The following is a 21,003-nucleotide window of genomic DNA, read 5'->3' as shown; positions in this document are numbered from 1 at the left end:
GCACCTAAAGATCTGATTAAACAGTAATATGAAGTAGAACCTGATTGATATAGATTTTTTTTTGAGGGCCGATACCAATGCAGATATTACTGAGTAAAAAAATTATGATACCAATATATCTGCTGCCACCTAAAAGTGTTTATTGACCTTTACAAAACATAGGAGAAATAAATGACAAACAGAAATAGAGCTGTCTAGGAACATATTGTGCTAATTTGGATTATTTTGTTCAAGCACCAAACCAACATGCCGCCATGATGCCTTCACTTAAATTGGTCACCACTGTGTCCTATCACTCACTATTTACATAGAAAACACCTCATCTATTTTGGCCCAAATAGCTCACAGCATAAGGACCACATTTAATGATAACTGGTCACTTTGATTCTTAAAGCTAATGTAACCAAGGGGTGACAGGGTCCCAGCCATACTTGACAGCATTGTAAACAATGCCTTGGATAAACTATATAATGACACCATTTCCAAAAGCCAGTGTTTTTCTTACATTGGTTATTTTGTAAAATTAAAGTTTTCATATCAGCAGAAACAACACTGATACCAGTATCTTAGTGAAAGGCTCATATCGGCTACTATTATTGGCCAACATGTTGGTCAGACTGGAATATGAAGTCATATATTGCATTTGTATTGATCACGTAACTTTTGGTCTTCGGCGACATTGAAAGGTCAAACTCAGAGTTATATGTCAATGCCTTCTTATCTCTTTGAAAATTCACAAATAATCAGTATCAAATTTAATACAATTCATGTTCCAGCCTAAAGTGGAATTTTATTTCTAATCATAATACCTGATCTCATCTGTCCCCATTTTGTCCTTGCCCCTCTTTCCTCATCATTGTTACTCACCACATTTGCCTCCTTGCTATCTCCTCCCCCTCAGATGACCGCTATGGAGAATATGGCGGAGAAGCTGGAGAGTTTTGGCACCCTAAAACTGGATGGACCGCCCAACTCACTGCAGCATACGGGCCATCCGCTATTCAACTTCCGCTCGCCACCACCTTCCATCTCAGACGCCATCCTTCGCAAGGGCAAAGAGCGCTACGCCTGCAGGTAGGAGACATCAGGTGTCAGTTCCAGGATTGGCCAGAAGTTACCATCATGTCCCGTTTGCAATAGTTATAAAATATTTAGTATGTTTCTCATTCGTATTTTACTTTTTTGTCTACTGTCTCCTTGTAGGTATTGCGGGAAAATTTTCCCTCGTTCAGCAAACCTTACGAGACACTTACGGACACACACAGGGGAACAGCCTTACAGGTATTTTATTCTATTCTATTCTATTCTTTATGTGCCTTTTTCTTCTTTTTTACTGGAAGTGTTTATTTCTCACTAACCTTTACAAAATATAAGAGGGACATATTAGATTTATACAGAAATAAGCTGTTTCGGCGCGTTTTCGTCCATCTTGGCCCTGACAATTTGAACCTGTGAGCATAATTAGCTTTTATTGTTTGAGCGAGCAGCCAGCTGACATCACGCTACCTTTCCTTACTTCCTTCCCAGCATTCTTGCGCTGCTCGGGGGAAGCCCCCACATGATCTTTGAAGTCACTACCAAATGTAAAGTCTTGACATCAATTTCTACCCATCCGGTCAAAATTATAAATTGTTTCCAGACAGTATGGAATTTGATCATATTGGCAAAATCACATTATGAATCTCTTATTTAAAAGCTAAGGAATAAAATTATAGTGGTGCCAAACACAGTTCTTTTCATGACTTAACTCAGCGAAAGCAATAATTTGTGACCCTTTGGGCTCCTCTTCTGTAGAATATAAAAAGAATTTCTCCAAATAAAAACAATGACCCTTAAATCTGAGATACAGCCCATAAGTGGAAACATATTCATTACCACTAATAACGTTTTTGCTCATCATCACGACTCCGTATGTGCGGCTGCTCGCAATATCGTCCCTCGGCTCCGTTAACCCACCTTCAAACCACCCGTTGTGTTGCTGCAGGTGTAAATACTGTGATCGCTCCTTCAGCATCTCGTCCAACCTTCAACGTCACGTTCGTAACATCCACAACAAGGAGAAGCCCTTCAAATGCCACCTGTGCAACCGCTGCTTTGGCCAGCAAACCAACCTCGACCGGCACCTCAAGAAGCACGAGCACGAGAACATTCCTGGTCAGTGTTTTATTTCAAGTCGATACATGGAGCTCAAAGTGCTTTACAGCGACGCCTCCATGTTCACTCCTCACATTCACACTCAACAACCTGATGATTCAGGACTTTGCTCAAGTGCCTGTCTGGCTGGGCATTGAACCTGTGATCCTCCAGCCACCCTTATATCAGCTACTCCATTATGAATTGTTAATGTGTGAACAAGATTTATTGTGCATCATTATGTATAATTTACAAAAGGTATAAATACATGGCATAATGTGGGAGATATTCCCCATAAAATATATTGCAATCATAAAACTTGTGGTACAACACTGATGATATTTTGCATTTCCTTCATAATCATCTGTTATTTATTTCTGATGGTTGTCAAAGTAAAGTTGTGTGTGTATGTGCATGTCTTTCCCCCGACAGTGAGCCAACAGTCCGGGATACTTTCCAACCTAGGAACAACCATCTCCTCGCCAAACTCCGAGCCAGACAATCATGCACTTTTAGATGAGAAGGAGGACTCGTACTTCTCAGAAATCCGCAACTTCATTTCCAACAGTGAGATGAACCAGGCGTCCAGCTCGACTGACAAGAGGTAAGTGGCTCTGAACCGCATTTTGTAAAGAGCTTCAGGGATTAGATTTGATCCACAACCTAAACTCTCTGCTCTACATGCCAAACCTAGCCTCTTACCTTGACCTAACCTCACATATATTCTTTAAGCCTTGCTCCAAATTACCCTCTTAAGGATGCCAGAACTCGTAAAATGACCTCAGTTTGAAGAACTTTTGGATCTTATTACCTGAGCCGGATATTTGGTCTTAACAGGTACAGAAATGCAGGAAATGCAGACGTTAAGTTGGACAGACGGATATACTTTCAGTATTTCCCCAAGCACACAATAATAAAAAGTGCTAAAACATGGTGCACAGCGCTCCCTAGTGGACTGAGGTTGCTTAGCATTAGTCATGAACAAACTCGAGGATTCACCTTTGGTTTTGTGAGTCATTCCTTAACCATCTAAAGTTTTACTGGAGATGTGGAGAACTTAAAAACCACCTGAGTGCCTCTAAAGCTTACAAATAACTCCTGCAGGAGTCAACGTGTGTGATTTCATTCATTACCTCCTCTGAGCCTTGGACAAAAACATCCAATCCAGTTCAAATCATTTCTGTTTTATTTATGCAACTCTGTGGGCAAAGTAGCATTACCCCAGTTAAACAGAAACACAACATCAGTCACAGAAATACAACATTAAATGGATAAAATGGAAGAGTAACTGATCTGAACTACTCCAGGTGGACCTCAGCAAGAAATACAGAGATGTGCATCTGCTGAAGGTCAGGACCACAGTCTGGGTACTTACACTGGACAAGTCTAATGGTCAAGAGACACAGAGAGGAGGATGGAGAGGGAGAAGAAGGGTAGAGGGGAAGCTGGTTGAAAAAAGTAAAAGAACACAGGGCCAGCTGGGCGGGGCCATTAAAGAAAGTCCATAGGATGTAGATACTGATGGACAAATTTCTTTTTTGCGATTCAGTTCTCATTGATGTCTCATAAGCCTCCATGGACACTCAGTCGAGGCCATTCTTCTGGGGTTATTCAATCATATATTTGTTTTTTTAGGTGAATGCATTGTTGTCTCTGCCAAGGAGGTTATTTGGACCCAAAAAGGCTGGAAATTGCCTTGTTTGGTAATGTTGATGAAACTGAAAATAAGTCTGGACCAGAATGGAGATGTGCAAGACAGTTTAATGAGATCTTTCTTTTTCTTGGTCACTGGGGATGGATGGACCTCAGGGTCTGTTTACGTCACTCTTCTTCTTTCTTGTCCCTTGTCTCTCCACCCCCCCACCCCCCCCCCTCCACCACCACTAGTAGTGAAAATACATTTTTGCGTAATTCTGTTGTCAAGTAGAGTCATCAACAGACATGCATGAAAAGTTCCTGATAATGATGGGGTTTAATGTGGGGTGAGAAGACACCTGACTTGGTCCATGGACCAGATAGGTTGGTTCCTACCACATGGGGTGGTAAAATGTTTTATTGTATTTTGGTCACCCATTTATAGGGACTTGAAAAAGTAGGATAGACATCCCAGGGTCAATGGAGGATCACACAGGGGTAAAAATATAAAAATGGTTCAATCACATTGAAAAATATACCAGATTGTGTGAACATAGGAATTCCAAAAATGTACAGTTTTGGACTGGCTATAGACTATCTATTGTCTATCTGTCACACCTTAAGGATTTAGCCAACGTGTGCCAACCGTATTAAAAACGCTGGCATACGCAGGCGGATATCTAATAAATTACGCAGCTGTCACACCTTGACAATTAAGCCAGCGTATACTGACAGCGGTCCAGGTTGGTACTGCATGGCATGGTGCGGGTAGGAACAGTTAACTCTGGCTTGGTTTGTGTTTCTACCGCCGGCAGAACCATTTTGTTTGGCAGGTGGTGCATGTAGATATTGACGAACATGTCATCGAGAGAGCGTACGCAGTTGTGTGGTCACTCCCGTCCACACGGAGGACAAAGAGAGTAAATTTTAAAAATATTTTATTTTATTTTATTTGTGTCGTGGTAGATCATGGGACTTAATTTCATTGCATGCAGAATGCTGAAGAATCGACTGATGTCTGTGATAAACACTGATTTGAATGATTGAAGCGCTGTGACTCTTTCAACATTTAAAATAAGTTAATTGTCTTGTTGTGGCACAAAGTGCTGGTGTTCTCTGGTTCAGGCTGAGAGATGCACCGGAACAGACAAACCACCAAGGGACTTGCTTTAAAAGGCTATGTTTCTTCAGCCCATGACAAGGAATTAAAGTATTATGACGTATATCAGCGTGCTTCAGCGCACTCTTACCCATAACTTAGACGTACGCCTGCATATGCCAGTGTTTTTTTAATACGGTTGGCATACGTAGGCTACATTGTCAAGGTGTGAGAGGGGTGGAAAGTTGCTTGAATTTTGTAACTAAACATGACAGCTAATGCAAGATATTTATAGAACCCAGTTAACTTATCCAATAAGTTTTTGACACTTTTTATGAGAATTGGAGCAACTTTACCTTTTGACCGCTGTACAAACTGACCCTTGTCACCATTTTTACTGATTTTAAACCATAATAACATTCAGATAAAGACAGTCTAAACTATACCTTTTGGAGTCTTTGTCATCAAACAAATAATGTTGTATACTTCTTAATTTTGACCCCTACCTGGCTACTGCGACCACCCTTGGATGGCTGTCATACATAAATACTAACTAGGCATATATACCTAGTAAATTATAAGTGTTGGTACCCTAGGTGACACCGACATACCGACTATCGGATCTGGTGCAAGGACTAAGTTACTAACAACTAACTTACCTGTCCAGTTAACTCATAAGACCAGTGTAGCTATCAAGATGTTAGAGTTGAAAAGATAGAAGAATTAGACATTAAGGATTGTGAGGTCAGTCTAAGCAGCCTCTGAGATGAAGTACATAATCAGTTTTAGGACAGATCCATTCTGTGTCGCTCAGGGAGACGGGAGACCCCTCACCTCCTCTTGTCATCTCATGTTAGGTCCAGTTGCAGTTGAGTTCCTCTGCCATCTGAGGTCAACACCAAGTCTCAACCACAATAAGCCGGTTTGACATTTTAATATCTGTAATTCAGATTAAGTGTTGTGCTTCTGTCCTTGCAGCAGACGGCCCTCTGTTTATTCTCCCTCCGAGTGACTGAAGTCAAACACACATTCACAGAGTACCATCTGTAATTATTTTGAATCCTTCTTGCAGTAGAATTTTGCCCCCTTTTCCTCATTTTATACTTTTGCATCCAATCAAAATAAAGTTCCTCCGTGCCTCCGTTTTGATATGAAAGCAGATCAGTTTGTAGGCCGGGGACGTCGTAGCGACTGAGGTTGCTGTGGTGGGAAATGTGCTGCTAATATGTAAGAGGGTTTAGATGTACAATGGGTGTTTTCATCATGGCAGAGCTGAAGAACGGTGAGGTATCTATGTCCTCTGGACCATAATCAGCTCATAATTACGGTTAGGATCCAACCATGGCTCAAGTTCTACAGTCTGGATAAAAGTAAAGTTGGAGCTGGCCTGGGACGGAGCTACAATGGCTGGCAGTGTGGACCCCTGCCTGAGGGGGTCTTAGGTTGAAGCATTTATCTACGAGATCCACTGATGATGGAGCTCTTTCTCCATCCACAGGCTGTACCCATACCCCCGGCCCGCTAACACAAACAACCTACTGACGTGTTTAGACTAAATGACAAAACCCAGGACCCCATATGTCAGAGCTACGCTTCCTTCTCCATAGGCAGGCATGGACTTTGTCCTCCACCAACCATCTTGGCAATTTGATTATAGTGATATTTAATCTAGCTTGAAAGACGAGAAGAGAGACCCACATTTACCCACCCACTGTGTGTGACCCAATCCTGTTCCTGCACACTCCTTCCCAGAGGTAATCCTGTCCAATTTGATAAATGTCCACTGTGTCGCAAAAAAAAGTGGAAGGGGTAAATTTGCTGTCCCAGAGGAAATGATATCATGAGGCATGACATCGTGGTCTGGGGGAGAGTTGGAGTGCTGGCTGGAAAATGTACAGACGGCAGGTCATAATGGCGGTGTGCTGATAGCCTGTTTGCAGAATCAGCCATCTTCTTCCTTCACTCCACCATCTCAGGGTGTAAAGGACCAGGCCGTTTTTTCTTGTTCCGTTTCTCAGGAACTTGCCAATTAATCATGTGTAGGCTGTTTGACAAGCGCTCCAGGCAGACTGTCAGCACCCATGTTGTTTGTGCGGACACCGGAGTCAGACTGTGCACATTATCCAACCGATTATTTGTGGTTGTCTCCCTGCCCATGATGAGTCATATCTTTACATCTTTTGGCAACGTCACCCGGCTCGACGCTGGACGTGGAACCCAAGTATTTCTATTACTGTCACGACTGAATACAACTACTGTCATTAACCCTTAGCACCACACGGATTCGGCCCAGGACAAAAACCTGCAACCCCAAATTCAGTTCGTATGTTTCAACAGCGATTCTTTAGTGTTGAGTGGAAATTCAGTAGAGTGAAGTCATCTGCTCACTTGCAGCCTGCTTTTTCAGATTCATTGGCTTGTATGATTATTGAGACTTTAACAGAATGTCAAGAACAAAAAATCGTATCTTGCAGTGTTGATGAAAATGAACAATTGTCCTTGATCAGTTATTGGCTATGGACTTGTTCCATAATGAATCTATTCTCTGTGGCACCATTCTCCCACAGTAGTAGATAGTAGATAGTTGAGAATCTCTCTGTAGGTTTTTGAGTTGCTCTGATTAAAATCAAACAAACCAACAGACATGTAGGATGTGAAAACATCACTGGACCTCCATAGTAGAGGTAATAATGCATGCAGTTACACCTAACAACCTCCAGATGGTGATCCTGCATTAGAAATCACACCGGAATCCTCATTGGAGTCATATGGCTCAGAAGCCAAAATGAATAAATGATAAAGCTGAGTGGTGGAAGCAAGCTGCCCAGTCAGTGGTGACCCTGTAGCTCCCAGCTTTACATTGATACCAGATGTGTGTCAACTGACTGAACAGAAATGTCAGATTGACTCGATTTACAGATCCTGAAATTCCCTGGAGCATTTTTTTATTTTATTTTTTTTTTTTTTACCCTACCCATTCACCCTAAGTAGCCTGAATGAGACATGCCATAGCCAGAAACTATTACTACTCAAATTCTGAAGGCATTGTCCAGCTATTATCTGTTCATGTTGGTGCAAGCTGAGCGTGGGGGACCAACCAAGCATTCGACTATCCACCGCGACACTGACCTAAAAAAAAAATGTAGGTAGACTGAGTTAAATAAGTCTCTGTCTTCAGAAACTATTATAAGGCAGCAGCTAACATTAATAACACTTCCTCCCTACTTTGACCTTTACTTTTTCTGCAGGTCAGACCATCCCGAGGCGGAGCGCCCACCCAACCACACTTTATCCAACTCCAAACTAAGCCTCCAGGGCCTGGAGGAAGAGGAAGAGGAAGTGGAGGGTGATGATGAGGATGAGGAGGAAGGCAGTCTGACAGAGAAGTCTCACGATGAGGCGCCTGAATCACCGTCTCCAGTCACAACAGGAGCGTATGAAGAGGACGAGGAGGAGGAGGAGGAGACGGAGGCGACTCCCTTAGCAATGAGCTACGAACACACTCGCAGGTATTGATTCTTTTTTAACATAACAAAATGCTTGACAGTTGCACTCCTGACAGTCAGGATTGAACATCACTCTTCATACACAGTTTATGCTGCCATATTGGACTGGAATCAACATTTTATGTAGCCTTAAGCTATTTTGGCTACTTTGGTTTTGTTTCCACACCAGGTGGCTGTTCCACATTTTGTTTAGGACTTCATGAGATTTTGTTTGGGAAATTTCTCCATATTATATGGGAAGTTACAGGAATGGTGCCTGACTGTTGAAAATAAGACCCACGTCAGTCACCTATCCTGAAAAGTCCAGTGGGTGAATATATTGGATAACATAAGATATAAGATAAGACAGATGAGTCCATCCCCTCCACTTTAACAGGAGACACTCGTACAATCAAAATATCATGTTTGTTTTGCTTATGTAGATGGATGATGGATTAGGAGCAGGTGTGGTACTTGGAAAATGTACTAAATCCGAAAAACTAAATTATTACTGTCTGATTTCTTTTCCTAAAGCAATTACATATCAAAAACTCCATTATCACAGTCAGAACAGTAAAATCCCAGACAAATAGTTTAAAAAGTACCTTTTATGTCAAAGCAATAATACAACTCAATGCTGCATGAACTTAACTGTGTGCAATATCAATTTTGACCATGCAGGTCCAGCTGAATGTAAAGTAGTACACACATACACACAAATACTGAGATTTGATTCTATACTTTTATTTAATATTTGCATATAATACCTTTTCACTCTTTACATTCATTCGGCTTGACATCGTTTCATTTGATCTAATATAAATCAAATCAAATCAATTTTATTTATCTAGCACCAAATCACAACAAACAGTTGCCCCAAGGTGCTTTATATTGTAAGGCAAAGCCATACAATAATTACGGAAAAATCCCAACGGTCAAAATGACCCCCTGTGAGCAAGCACTTGGTGACAGTGGGAAGGAAAAACTCCCTTTTAACAGGAAGAAACCTCCAGCAGAACCAGGCTCAGGGAGGGGTAGTCTTCTGCTGGGACTGGTTGGGGCTGAGGAAGAGAACCAGGAAAAAGACATGCTGTGGAGGGGAGCAGAGATCGATCACTAATGATTAAATGCAGAGTGGGCATACAGAGCAAAAGAGAAAGAAACAGTGCATCATGGGAACCCCCCAGCAGTCTAAGTCTATAGCAGCATAACTAAGGGATGATTCAGGGTCACCTGATCCAGCCCTAACTATAAGCTTTAGCAAAAAGGAAAGTTTTAAGCCTAATCTTAAAAGTAGAGAGGGTGTCTGTCTCCCTGATCCGAATTGGGAGCTGGTTCCAGAGGAGAGGAGCCTGAAAGCTGAAGGCTCTGCCTCCCATTCTACTCTTAAAAACCCTAGGAACTACAAGTAAGCCTGCAGTCTGAGAGCGAAGCGCTCTATTGGGGTGATATGGTACTATGAGGTCCCTAAGATAAGATGGGACCTGATTATTCAAAACCTTATAAGTAAGAAGAAGAATTTTAAATTCTATTCTAGAATTAACAGGAAGCCAATGAAGAGAGGCCAATATGGGTGAGATATGCTCTCCCCTTCTAGTCCTTGTCAGTACTCTAGCTGCAGCATTTTGAATTAACTGAAGGCTTTTCAGGGAACTTTTAGGACAACCTGATAATAATGAATTACAATAGTCCAGCCTAGAGGAAATAAATGCATGAATTAGTTTTTCAGCATCACTCAGACAAGACCTTTCTAATTTTAGAGATATTGCGCAAATGCAAAAAAGCAGTCCTACATATTTGTTTAATATGCACATTGAATGACATATCCTGATCAAAAATGACTCCAAGATTTCTCACAGTATTACTAGAGGTCAGGGTAATGCCATCCAGAGTAAGGATCTGGTTAGACACCATGTTTCTAAGATTTGTGGGGCCAAGTACAATAACTTCGGTTTTATCTGAGTTTAAAAGCAGGAAATTAGAGGTCATCCATGTCTTTATGTCTGTAAGACAATCCTGCAGTTTAGCTAATTGGTGTGTGTCCTCTGGCTTCATGGATAGATAAAGCTGGGTATCATCTGCATAACAATGAAAATTTAAGCAATGCTGTCTAATAATACTGCCTAAGGGAAGCATGTATAAAGTGAATAAAATTGGTCCTAGCACAGAACCTTGTGGAACTCCATAATATACAAAGACAATAAAGGCCCAAGTGAACTCATAAAATGAATACCTCCACACAACCCAGCAGAAAGGATTCTGCATGAATGTCACTGCGAAAGAAAAATACAGCAGTTTCCACACAGTAATTTACTAAATAATAGATAAGCTGTTATTGTTTCACAATGGCTACACTCTAAAACTCAAATAATAAGAAGAATTTTATTTATATAGCACTTTTAGGTAATAGGCAGGCATGCACATAACTGGTACTCATGGCATGTGTGCTAAAAATAAATGCGCAGCAAAAAAAAAACAAGGGAAGCACTTCATAGTGTGCTGTCTGCTGTGTGTCAGGGATTTTTAGCACACACAAGCATGATGAGTACCAGTTATGTGCACCCCTGGTAATAGATGTTTCTCTCATAATAAAAAAAAATAAATCAACCTAATAAAATGGTTAAAGTATCAAACACACCAGCAAATATAACTTGAAAGCATAACTGAGGACCACAAAATAAATAGACTTTTAGGTGTGCCTTAAAATCATAAAATGAAGTTGACTGTTGAATGTCAAGCAGAAAAGTATAACAAAAAGTAGAAACGTGATATGCAAAGGCTCCAAAGTCTCCTGACTACTCCTTCACACTGGGAACACAAAGCAACCCTGAATCTTAAGACTGCAGGGCACAAGAAGGAACATAAGGCTTCACAATTTCTGCAAGACAAGTGGGTGCACAAGCATCCAGAGGTTTATAGGTCAACAACAAAACCTAAAATTTGCACTTAAGTTCACAGGAAGCAAGTGAAGGCAGGCCACAACCAGTGTGATGTGGTCAAATCTGGTTTCAGTCAAAGCTCTAGTAGCTGTATCCTGAATCATCTGATGTTATCTCATGGTCTCATGTCCACACAACCCTGCTTAAAGGATTTTGCATGAAAGTGGCTGAAGCAGGCACTTCTTGTTCTCTCTCAACATTCATATTGTTTTAAAATTTGTTTGTCAGTGTCTTTAATTTTCAAAGCCTAGGTCTGGAGCTAATGTGTGGTCAACCTCTGCTGCTCTTCTTCTTTGTCTTCTGCCCTCCGAATGCTTCATTTCTTCCTTTCTCCTCATTTTCTTCACTCAAATCATCTCCTTCCCTTTTGCTGGCTTCTGCTGTAACATTAACTCTGCATCTGTCCCTCACCCACCAATCACACGTCCACGCTGCTCCATGTCGTGCGTCCCTTGGTGTGCAGGTGCATAGAGGAGGAGGGCTCTCTGTTGGACCTCGAGGGTCTGTCCAGCTACCCCAAGAGCCTGGATGGATTACGTAAAGCAGCCAGTGACGAGCAACCCTTTGACGTTAAAGACATTTTTAGCACCTCACTAGAGTCGGAGGCACTGAAAGAGACATTGTACAGGCAGGCTAAGACCCAGGTATGTGATGTGATTGTGGATGTCCATTAAAAAAGGGATGGACAGGATATGATGAGACCAGAAGGATCAAAATGTCTCCTGGAGACATATATGGAATTAGACTGACTTTTTTTGTTGTGTTTTTTATACTGACATTTTATGAAATTTGACTTTCTCCATGTAATGTGGAGTTGCATCACGAAGGGCATCTGGTGTAAAACTTGTTCCAATTCAACATGCAGATCCACCTCAGATCTGCTGTGACGACCCTGAATAAAAAAAAAAAAAAAAAAGGCAGCAGGCAAAGGGACTTACTTTTTACTATTTTATGAAATTTGATATATTAGGATTTCAGTAACACCTGCTAGTAAGCCCCCAAATCAGCACAGATGAAATCATAATTTGCGTACTATATGTAACAATGCCACTGGTGAGACCTCCTCCAACAGCTGGAACAACAGACTGGTGCCAATTTTGCCTTTCAGTTCTGCCTACCCGAGCACACTGTGTCCTCCCCGAAATACTGACTCACTTACATGACGGTTATCTCTCTATTTTAACAATAACTGCAACCATGGAGTTGGAGGGGCCAGTTGATCGATTGCCACGGGTAAAACAAGGGATTGTGAAGCAGACCTTTTCCTTCCTTTTCACCTCCTTTCCCACTATACTTACTAATTCTAATCATTTCCTTTTCCCTAATTATCAGTCTTGGGCCCTGTGGCTACATCACTGTTTTTTCTTACAGAAAAGTGCTGAGAGGGCACCCAGAAATGCTTCATCCCAGCAGTTTTCAGTTGTTAGTGTGTGTGTGTGTGGGGGGGGGGGGGGGGGGGGGCATTTATTTCTGTGACAATGACAGCTAAGAAGTAGTGATATAAAAGTGCTCACCCTCAGCAGGACCATAGAGTGTGTCCATTTTTTTTGTATCGGTTGTGATCAAATTTGAGTGACAAATCACCTGATTGTAGACATCCATCCATCCCATCCATCCATTTTCTTCCGCTTTATCCGGAGTCGGGTCGCGGGGGCAGCAGCTCAAGCAAAGCTGCCCAGACCTCCCGATCCACACACACCTCCTCCAGCTCCTCCGGGGGAACCCCAAGGCCTTCCCAAGCCAGCCGAGAGATGTAGTCCCTCCAGCGTGTCCTGGGTCTTCCCCGGGGCCTCCTCCCAGTGGGACGTGCCCGGAACACCTCTCCAGCGAGGCGTCCAGGGGTCATACAGAAAAGATGCCCGAGCCACCTCAACTGACTCCTTTCGATGTGGAGGAGCAGCGGCTTGACTCTGAGCTCCTCCCGAGTGACCGAGCTCCTCACCCTATCTCTAAGGGAGCGCCCAGCCACCCTGCGGAGGAAACTCATCTCGGCCGCTTGTACTCGCAATCTCGTTCTTTCGGTCATGAGCCAAATCTCATGACCATAGGTGAGGATCGGAACGTAGATCGATCGGTAAATCGAGAGCTTTGCCCCCCTACTCAGCTCTCTCTTCACCACGACGGTCCGATACAGCGACCGCATCACTGCAGATGCTGCACCGATCCATCTGTTGTAGTCTTACACACCTCTCTGCAGCTTCTCTCCCCCTGCCATCCCCTCATTACCCCATCCCCGTAGAGACGGTGTCTGCTCCCAGACCACCAATAACCAGCAAAAATCTATTTAAAGATAAAAATTCAAAAAGAAAAAATAATATAGCACCTTCAACTGCACCACAGACTAAAACAGTTAAATGTGGTCTATTAAACATTAGGTCTCTCTCTTCTAAGTCCCTGTTGGTAAATGATATAATAATTGATCAACATATTGATTTATTCTGCCTTACAGAAACCTGGTTACAGCAGGATGAATATGTTAGTTTAAATGAGTCAACACCCCCGAGTCACACTAACTGTCAGAATGCTCGTAGCACGGGCCGGGGCGGAGGATTAGCAGCAATCTTCCATTCCAGCTTATTAATTAATCAAAACCCAGACAGAGCTTTAATTCATTTGAAAGCTGACTCTTAGTCTTGTCCATCCAAATTGGAAGTCCCAAAAACCAGTTTTATTTGTTATTGTCTATCGTCCACCTGGTCGTTACTGTGAGTTTCTCTGTGAATTTTCAGACCTTTTGTCTGACTTAGTGCTTAGCTCAGATAAGATAATTATAGTGGGCGATTTTAACATCCACACAGATGCTGAGAATGACAGCCTCAACACTGCATTTAATCTATTATTAGACTCTATTGGCTTTGCTCAAAAAGTAAATGAGTCCACCCACCACTTTAATCATATCTTAGTTCTTGTTCTGACTTAAGGTATGGAAATAGAAGACTTAACAGTATTCCCTGAAAACTCCCTTCTGTCTGATCATTTCTTAATAACATTTACATTTACTCTGATGGACTACCCAGCAGTGGGGAATAAGTTTCTTTACACTAGAAGTCTTTCAGAAAGCGCTGTAACTAGGTTTAAGGATATGATTCCTTCTTTATGTTCTCTAATGCCATATACCAACACAGTGCAGAGTAGCTACCTAAACTCTGTAAGTGAGATAGAGTATCTCGTCAATAGTTTTACATCCTCATTGAAGACAACTTTGGATGCTGTAGCTCCTCTGAAAAAGAGAGCTTTAAATCAGAAGTGCCTGACTCCGTGGTATAACTCACAAACTCGTAGCTTAAAGCAGATAACCCGTAAGTTGGAGAGGAAATGGCGTCTCACTAATTTAGAAGATCTTCACTTAGCCTGGAAAAAGAGTCTGTTGCTCTATAAAAAAGCCCTCCGTAAAGCTAGGACATCATTCTACTTATCACTAATTGAAGAAAATAAGAACAACCCCAGGTTTCTTTTCAGCACTGTAGCCAGGCTGACAAAGAGTCAGAGCTCTATTGAGCTGAGTATTACATTAACTTTAACTAGTAATGACTTCATGACTTTCTTTGCTAACAAAATTTTAACTATTAGAGAAAAAATTACTCATAACCATCCCAAAGACGTATCATTATCTTTGGCTGCTTTCAGTGATGCCGGTGTTTGGTTGGACTCTTTCTCTCCGATTGTTCTGTCGGAGTTGTTTTCATTAGTTACTTCATCCAAACCATCAACATGTTTATTAGACCCCATTCCTACCAGGCTGCTCAAGGAAGCCCTACCATTATTTAATGCTTCGATCTTAAATATGATTACTTAAAAAGCCATCACTTGACCCAGCTATCTTAGCTAATTATAGGCCAATCTCCAACCTTCCTTTTCTCTCAAAAATTCTTGAAAGGGTAGTTGTAAAACAGCTAACTGATCATTTGCAGAGGAATGGTCTATTTGAAGAGTTTCAGTCAGGTTTTAGAATTCATCATAGTACAGAAACAGCATTAGTGAAGGTTACAAATGATCTTCTTATGGCCTCGGACAGTGGACTCATCTCTGTGCTTGTTCTGTTAGACCTCAGTGCTGCTTTTGATACTGTTGACCATAAAATTTTATTACAGAGATTAGAGCATGCCATAGGTATTAAAGGCACTGCGCTGCGGTGGTTTGAATCATATTTGTCTAATAGATTACAATTTGTTCATGTAAATGGGGAATCTTCTTCACAGACTAAAGTTAATTATGGAGTTCCACAAGGTTCTGTGCTAGGACCAATTTTATTCACTTTATACATGCTTCCCTTAGGCAGTATTATTAGACGGTATTGCTTAAATTTTCATTGTTACGCAGATGATACCCAGCTTATCTATCCATGAAGCCAGAGGACACACACCAATTAGCTAAACTGCAGGATTGTCTTACAGACATAAAGACATGGATGACCTCTAATTTCCTGCTTTTAAACTCAGATAAAACTGAAGTTATTGTACTTGGCCCCACAAATCTTAGAAACATGGTGTCTAACCAGATCCTTACTCTGGATGGCATTACCCTGACCTCTAGTAATACTGTGAGAAATCTTGGAGTCATTTTCGATCAGGATATGTCATTCAAAGCGCATATTAAACAAATATGTAGGACTGCTTTTTTGCATTTACGCAATATCTCTAAAATCAATCAATCAATCAATCTATTTTTTTATATAGCGCCAAATCACAACAAACAGTTGCCCCAAGGCGCTTTATATTGTAAGGCAAGGCCATACAATAATTATGTAAAACCCCAACGGTCAAAACGACCCCCTGTGAGCAAGCACTTGGCTACAGTGGGAAGGAAAAACTCCCTTTTAACAGGAAGAAACCTCCAGCAGAACCAGGCTCAGGGTTCAGAAAGGTCTCGTCTCAGAGTGATGCTGAAAAACTAATTCATGCATTTATTTCCTCTAGGCTGGACTATTGTAATTCATTATTATCAGGTTGTCCTAAAAGTTCCCTAAAAAGCCTTCAGTTAATTCAAAATGCTGCAGCTAGAGTACTAACGGGGACTAGAAGGAGAGAGCATATCTCACCCTATTGGCCTCTCTTCATTGGCTTCCTGTTAATTCTAGAATAGAATTTAAAATTCTTCTTCTTACTTATAAGGTTTTGAATAATCAGGTCCCATCTTATCTTAGGGACCTGTAGTACCATATCACCCCAATAGAGCACTTCGCTCTCAGACTGCAGGCTTACTTGTAGTTCCTAGGGTTTGTAAGAGGTAGAATGGGAGGCAGAAGCCTTCAGCTTTCAGGCTCCTCTCCTGTGGAACCAGGCTCCCAATTCAGATCAGGGAGACAGACACCCTCTCTACTTTTAAGATTAGGCTTAAAACTTTCCTTTTTGCTAAAGCTTATAGTTAGGGCTGGATCAGGTGACCCTGAACCCATCCCTTAGTTATGCTGCTATCGACGTAGACTGCTGGGGGTTTCCCATGATGCACTGTTTCTTTCTCTTTTTGCTCTGTATGCACCACTCGGCATTATATCATTAGTGATCGATCTCTGCTCCCTCCACAGCATGTCTTTTTCCTGGTTCTCTCCACTCAGCCCCAACCAGTCCTAGCAGAAGACTGCCCCTCCCTGACGCCTGGTCCTGCTGGAGGTTTCTTCCTGTTAAAAGGAGTTTTCCTTCCCACTGTAGCCAAGTGCTTGCTCACAGGGGGTCGTTTTGACCGTTGGGGTTTTACATAATTATTGCATGGCCTTGCCTTACAATATAAAGTGCCTTGGGGCAACTGTTTGTTGTGATTTGGCGCTATATAAAAAATTGATTGATTGATTGATTGATTGATTGATTGATTGATCTCACACTCCATCCGTCCCTCACTCGTGAACAAGACCCCAAGATACTTAAACTCCTCCACTTGAGGCAAGGACACTCCACCGACCTGAAGAGGGCAAGCACCTTTTCCGGTCGAGAAACCATGGCCTCGGATTTGGAGGTGCTGATTTTCATCCCGGACGCTTCACACTCGGCTGCAAACTGCCCCAGTGCACGCTTAAGGTCCTGATTTGACGAAGCCAACAGAACCACATCATCCGCAAACAGCAGAGACGAGATTCTGTGGTTCCCAAACCAGACCCCCTCTACACCATGGCTGCGCCTAGAAATTCTGTCCATAAAAATAATGAACAGAACCGGTGACAAAGGGCAGCCCTTGCGGAGGCCAATGTGCACTGGAAACAGGTTTGACTTACTACCAGAAATGAGAACCAAGCTCCTGCTGTGGTCGTACAGGGACCGGATAGCCCTTAGCAAAGGACCCCAGACCCCGTACTCCCGGAGCACTCCCCACAGGGTGCGCCGAGGGACACGGTCGAATGCCTTCTCCAGATCCACAAAACACATGTGGACTGGTTGGGCAAACTCCCATGAACCCTCGAGCACCCGATGGAGCTTGTAGAGCTGGTCCAGTGTGCCGCAAACCAGGACGAAAACCACACTGCTCCTCCTGAATCCGAGGTTCAACCATCGGTCGAATTCTCCTCTCCAGTACTCTGGAATATACCTTACCGGGGAGGCTGAGGAGTGTGATCCCCCTATAGTTGAAACACACCCTCCGGTCCCCCTTCTTAAACAGAGGGACCACCACCCCGGTCTGCCAATCCAGAGGCACTGTCCCCGATCGCCACGCGATGTTGCAGAGGTATGTCAGCCAAGACAGCCCCACAACATCCAGAGACTTAAGGTACTCAGGACGGATTTCATCCACCCCAGGAGCCTTGCCACCGAGGAGCTTTCTAACCACCTCGGTGACTTTGGCCTGGGTAATGGATGAGTCCGCCTCCGAGTCCCCAGTCTCTGCTTCCTCTTCGGAAGACGTGACGATGGGATTGAGGAGATCCTCGAAGTACTCCTTCCACCGCCCGACAACATCCCCAGTCAGGGTCAACAGCTCCCCACCCGCACCATAAAAAGTGCTGGTGGAGAGCTGCTTCCGCCTCCTGAGGCGTCAGACGGTTTGCCAGAATTTCTTCGAGGCCGACCGATAGTCCTCCTCCATAGCCTCCCCGAACTCCTCCCAGACCCGAGTTTTTGCCTCTGCGACCGCACGGGCTGCGGCACGCTTGGCCTGCTGGTACCTGTCAGCTGCCTCTGGGGTCCCACCTACCAACAAAGATAAGTAGGACTCCTTCTTCAGCTTGATGGCATCCCTTACTTCCGGTGTCCACCACCGGGTTCGGGGATTGCCGCCGCAACAGGCACCAGAGACCTTGCGACCACAGCTACGAGCAGCCGCATCGACAGTGGAGGTGGAGAACATGGTCCACTCGGACTCCATGTCTCCAACCTCCCCCGGGATCTGGGAGAAGCTCTCCCGGAGGTGGGAGTTGAAGACCTCACTGACAGAGGGTTCCGCCAGTCATTCCCAGCAGATTGTAGACATAAACAGCACAAATAAATTGCTCCTCTCAGTTGAATGAAAATGTGCTGGAGTGATGTCACAGCATCTGACTGAAAAATTCAAGAATTTTCAACTCTAAAGTCGCAAAGCGGGCGTGCAAAACAAAAGAAAAGATGAAATCTGTAAAAAGGTGCTGGGTGCTGCATTTTTGTTTTGTTTTTTTTGGGAGGCGACTGCATGCATGTTTTCATTTAGAGCAAGTGATAAAAGATACTAGTTTCCCTGCATAAAAAAAACATGGACACAGGGACTAAGTATGACTTACCTGCCATTATCAGAACTTCTTTCCTGGTTACTGGATAAGTAATATTAGCTGAGTGTTTTCACTTGCTGATCCAGGCTTGTTAAGTCATCTTTTGTCTCCCGCAGGCTTATGCAATGATGCTCTCTCTGTCTGAGAACAACCCTTTGCACGCAACCTCCCAGAACTCTCTGGACGCCTGGCTGAGCATGGGAGGCGGATCGTCCGAGACGAGCAACTTTCACCCGCTCAACCACATCTAGATGAGACAGAGGTCGAGGGAGGCAGAGTAGAAGGACCATTAGTATCGCAGATGGAGAGAAGTGAGCGGTAAGAAGACGTGGACGTTCATGTACATTCAGCGTTGAAAGAATGTTCCTGTGTCTTGCGAGACTCTGTCACAGTGAAAGCACTGCTCAGCCCCTGTTGATGTGAAGGACGAGATGAAAGCTTCGGCGTGACGTTGAACCTCTGATCCTCCCCGAGTCCACGAGGCTCAGCACCCCAGAGACTCCATGTAACGCCCTCATGAAGACACTTAATGACTCGTATGTCACTAAAGTCTGTGCGCACCGAGCACTGCATTGGCACCGCATGCCCACACGGTGGTGCTGTTTCACCTGGGAACAAAGTGGGCGGGTGCACCGTTGTCTCCAAGTTTCCTGCAGCCATCCCATCGAGTTCCTGTTTGTTGTTAAAACAGAAGAACAATAACACCATAATAAATGTTCATCGAGCAAATTAAGGCAGACTGTTTCAAATTATTCTTATTATTAATGTTATTATTATTATTATTTTGAATGATTACATGGAGAGCGATGTTCAGCTGTGCACTGCGAGAGGGACACTTGTTTTAATTGGTTAAACAATTTGATCATGATTGAAATCACAAAAATAACTGTCCATGTCTCATTGTTTTATGTTCTTTTATTCTCTTAGATACCACAGTATTGTTTGTAGGCGTCACAGTGCTAAAATGTTAATATAATGTCATTAGAGAAGGACCAAAATTGTATGATATTGTCATGTAATGTACAAATATCGTAGATATTCATAGAAAAAGTGGTATGTGCCAAATAACCCATAGAAGACATTTTGTTCTCTGACAATCATTTCATTTCCAAGATTTGACTTTTTTTTCATTATCCTCTTATATATTTGATTTCAACCGTGTGTATGTATTTATTTTTAGCTGTTTCGCCACGAGTGGAGAAATGAAAATGAAGGCGTTTTAGGCCTCTTTTCTCGCGGCTGAAGGAAGCGAGACAGAGATCGTGAGTCTCTGATTTTGTTGTGTTCATGTGCCAAAATGGAATGAACCCATCAAAATGATCTGTTATTATTTAAAGTGACGGATAGCTGTAGTTTTAGAAATGATCTGGCAACAAAACATTCTGCAGTCTTTAGTTCTGTCTTATTTCAGTTCAACCTCTTGTTTGTTTTATGCTGAATGTCTTTAAACTGGTTCAAGTATTATGGTGGCAGATTTCACTCTGAATGTCAGGATGGGGCATTACGTTCTTACACTGTTAAATCTGACCAGTCTTTACAACAGCACGCCCCTTTTGCTCTGTTTTTCCAATTTTAGTGTAACTAATGATGTTTGAGTTGTCCTCTATGTAGTCTGAATTAACTAAAGCAAACAGTCACCTCTGCAGGAACGTCACTGGAGTGACAGAATTGGTTTTGCTACATTAAAGCAAAAAAAAAAAAAAAAAGCGCAAAATAACCCAGAAATAATTTTTAAAATGTGCATAATTCTGCTGGTAGAGCTTTCCAGCATTTGATTCTGGACTGAAGAAGTAGAAATACTTTATTTTAATCCTGTATGTCCAGTACTTTTCAGAACAAACAAGACTCAACATGAATATAAAATCCAACATGTTTGTTTTCACTCACATTTTTCATGAGTTTAAGTAAAAGATTTTTTTTTGTATGAACCACACAAAAGTTTGTTTAGTCCCCCCGGCAGGTTTGGTGCGTCAGCGTGTAGATTAAACAGCTTGATTACTGCACAGGTTTGCCTCGGACTGGTCACAGTAAAAGCCCACTCTAAAA

The 21,003-nt window shown here is 42.7% G+C and overlaps 1 protein-coding gene across 10 annotated transcripts in view; it reads left to right on the top strand.

The window, feature by feature from the left end:
* Nucleotides 1-20,331, top strand: part of prdm16 (PR domain containing 16) — a 456,303-nt gene extending 435,972 nt beyond the window's left edge. For 8 of the 10 annotated variants that reach the window (XM_034173187.1, XM_034173186.1, XM_034173184.1 and 5 more), the window contains 7 exons: nucleotides 902-1,074; nucleotides 1,204-1,281; nucleotides 1,985-2,154; nucleotides 2,566-2,737; nucleotides 8,116-8,376; nucleotides 11,755-11,935; nucleotides 19,074-20,331. In XM_034173187.1, the coding sequence (XP_034029078.1) occupies nucleotides 902-1,074; nucleotides 1,204-1,281; nucleotides 1,985-2,154; nucleotides 2,566-2,737; nucleotides 8,116-8,376; nucleotides 11,755-11,935; nucleotides 19,074-19,208 (1,170 nt within the window). In that variant the 3' untranslated portion in view covers nucleotides 19,209-20,331. The remainder of the gene's footprint in view (nucleotides 1-901; nucleotides 1,075-1,203; nucleotides 1,282-1,984; nucleotides 2,155-2,565; nucleotides 2,738-8,115; nucleotides 8,377-11,754; nucleotides 11,936-19,073) is intronic. The other 2 variants (XM_034173183.1, XM_034173190.1) reach the window with 2 other exon arrangements.
* Nucleotides 20,332-21,003: the final 672 nt, after the last annotated feature.

This window comes from Thalassophryne amazonica, chromosome 6, assembly GCF_902500255.1.
Source record: "Thalassophryne amazonica chromosome 6, fThaAma1.1, whole genome shotgun sequence".
In the NCBI taxonomy this organism is placed as follows: domain Eukaryota; kingdom Metazoa; phylum Chordata; class Actinopteri; order Batrachoidiformes; family Batrachoididae; genus Thalassophryne; species Thalassophryne amazonica.
Note: the sequence above shows the minus strand (reverse complement) of the source record. Positions and strands in the feature narration are given on the sequence as shown.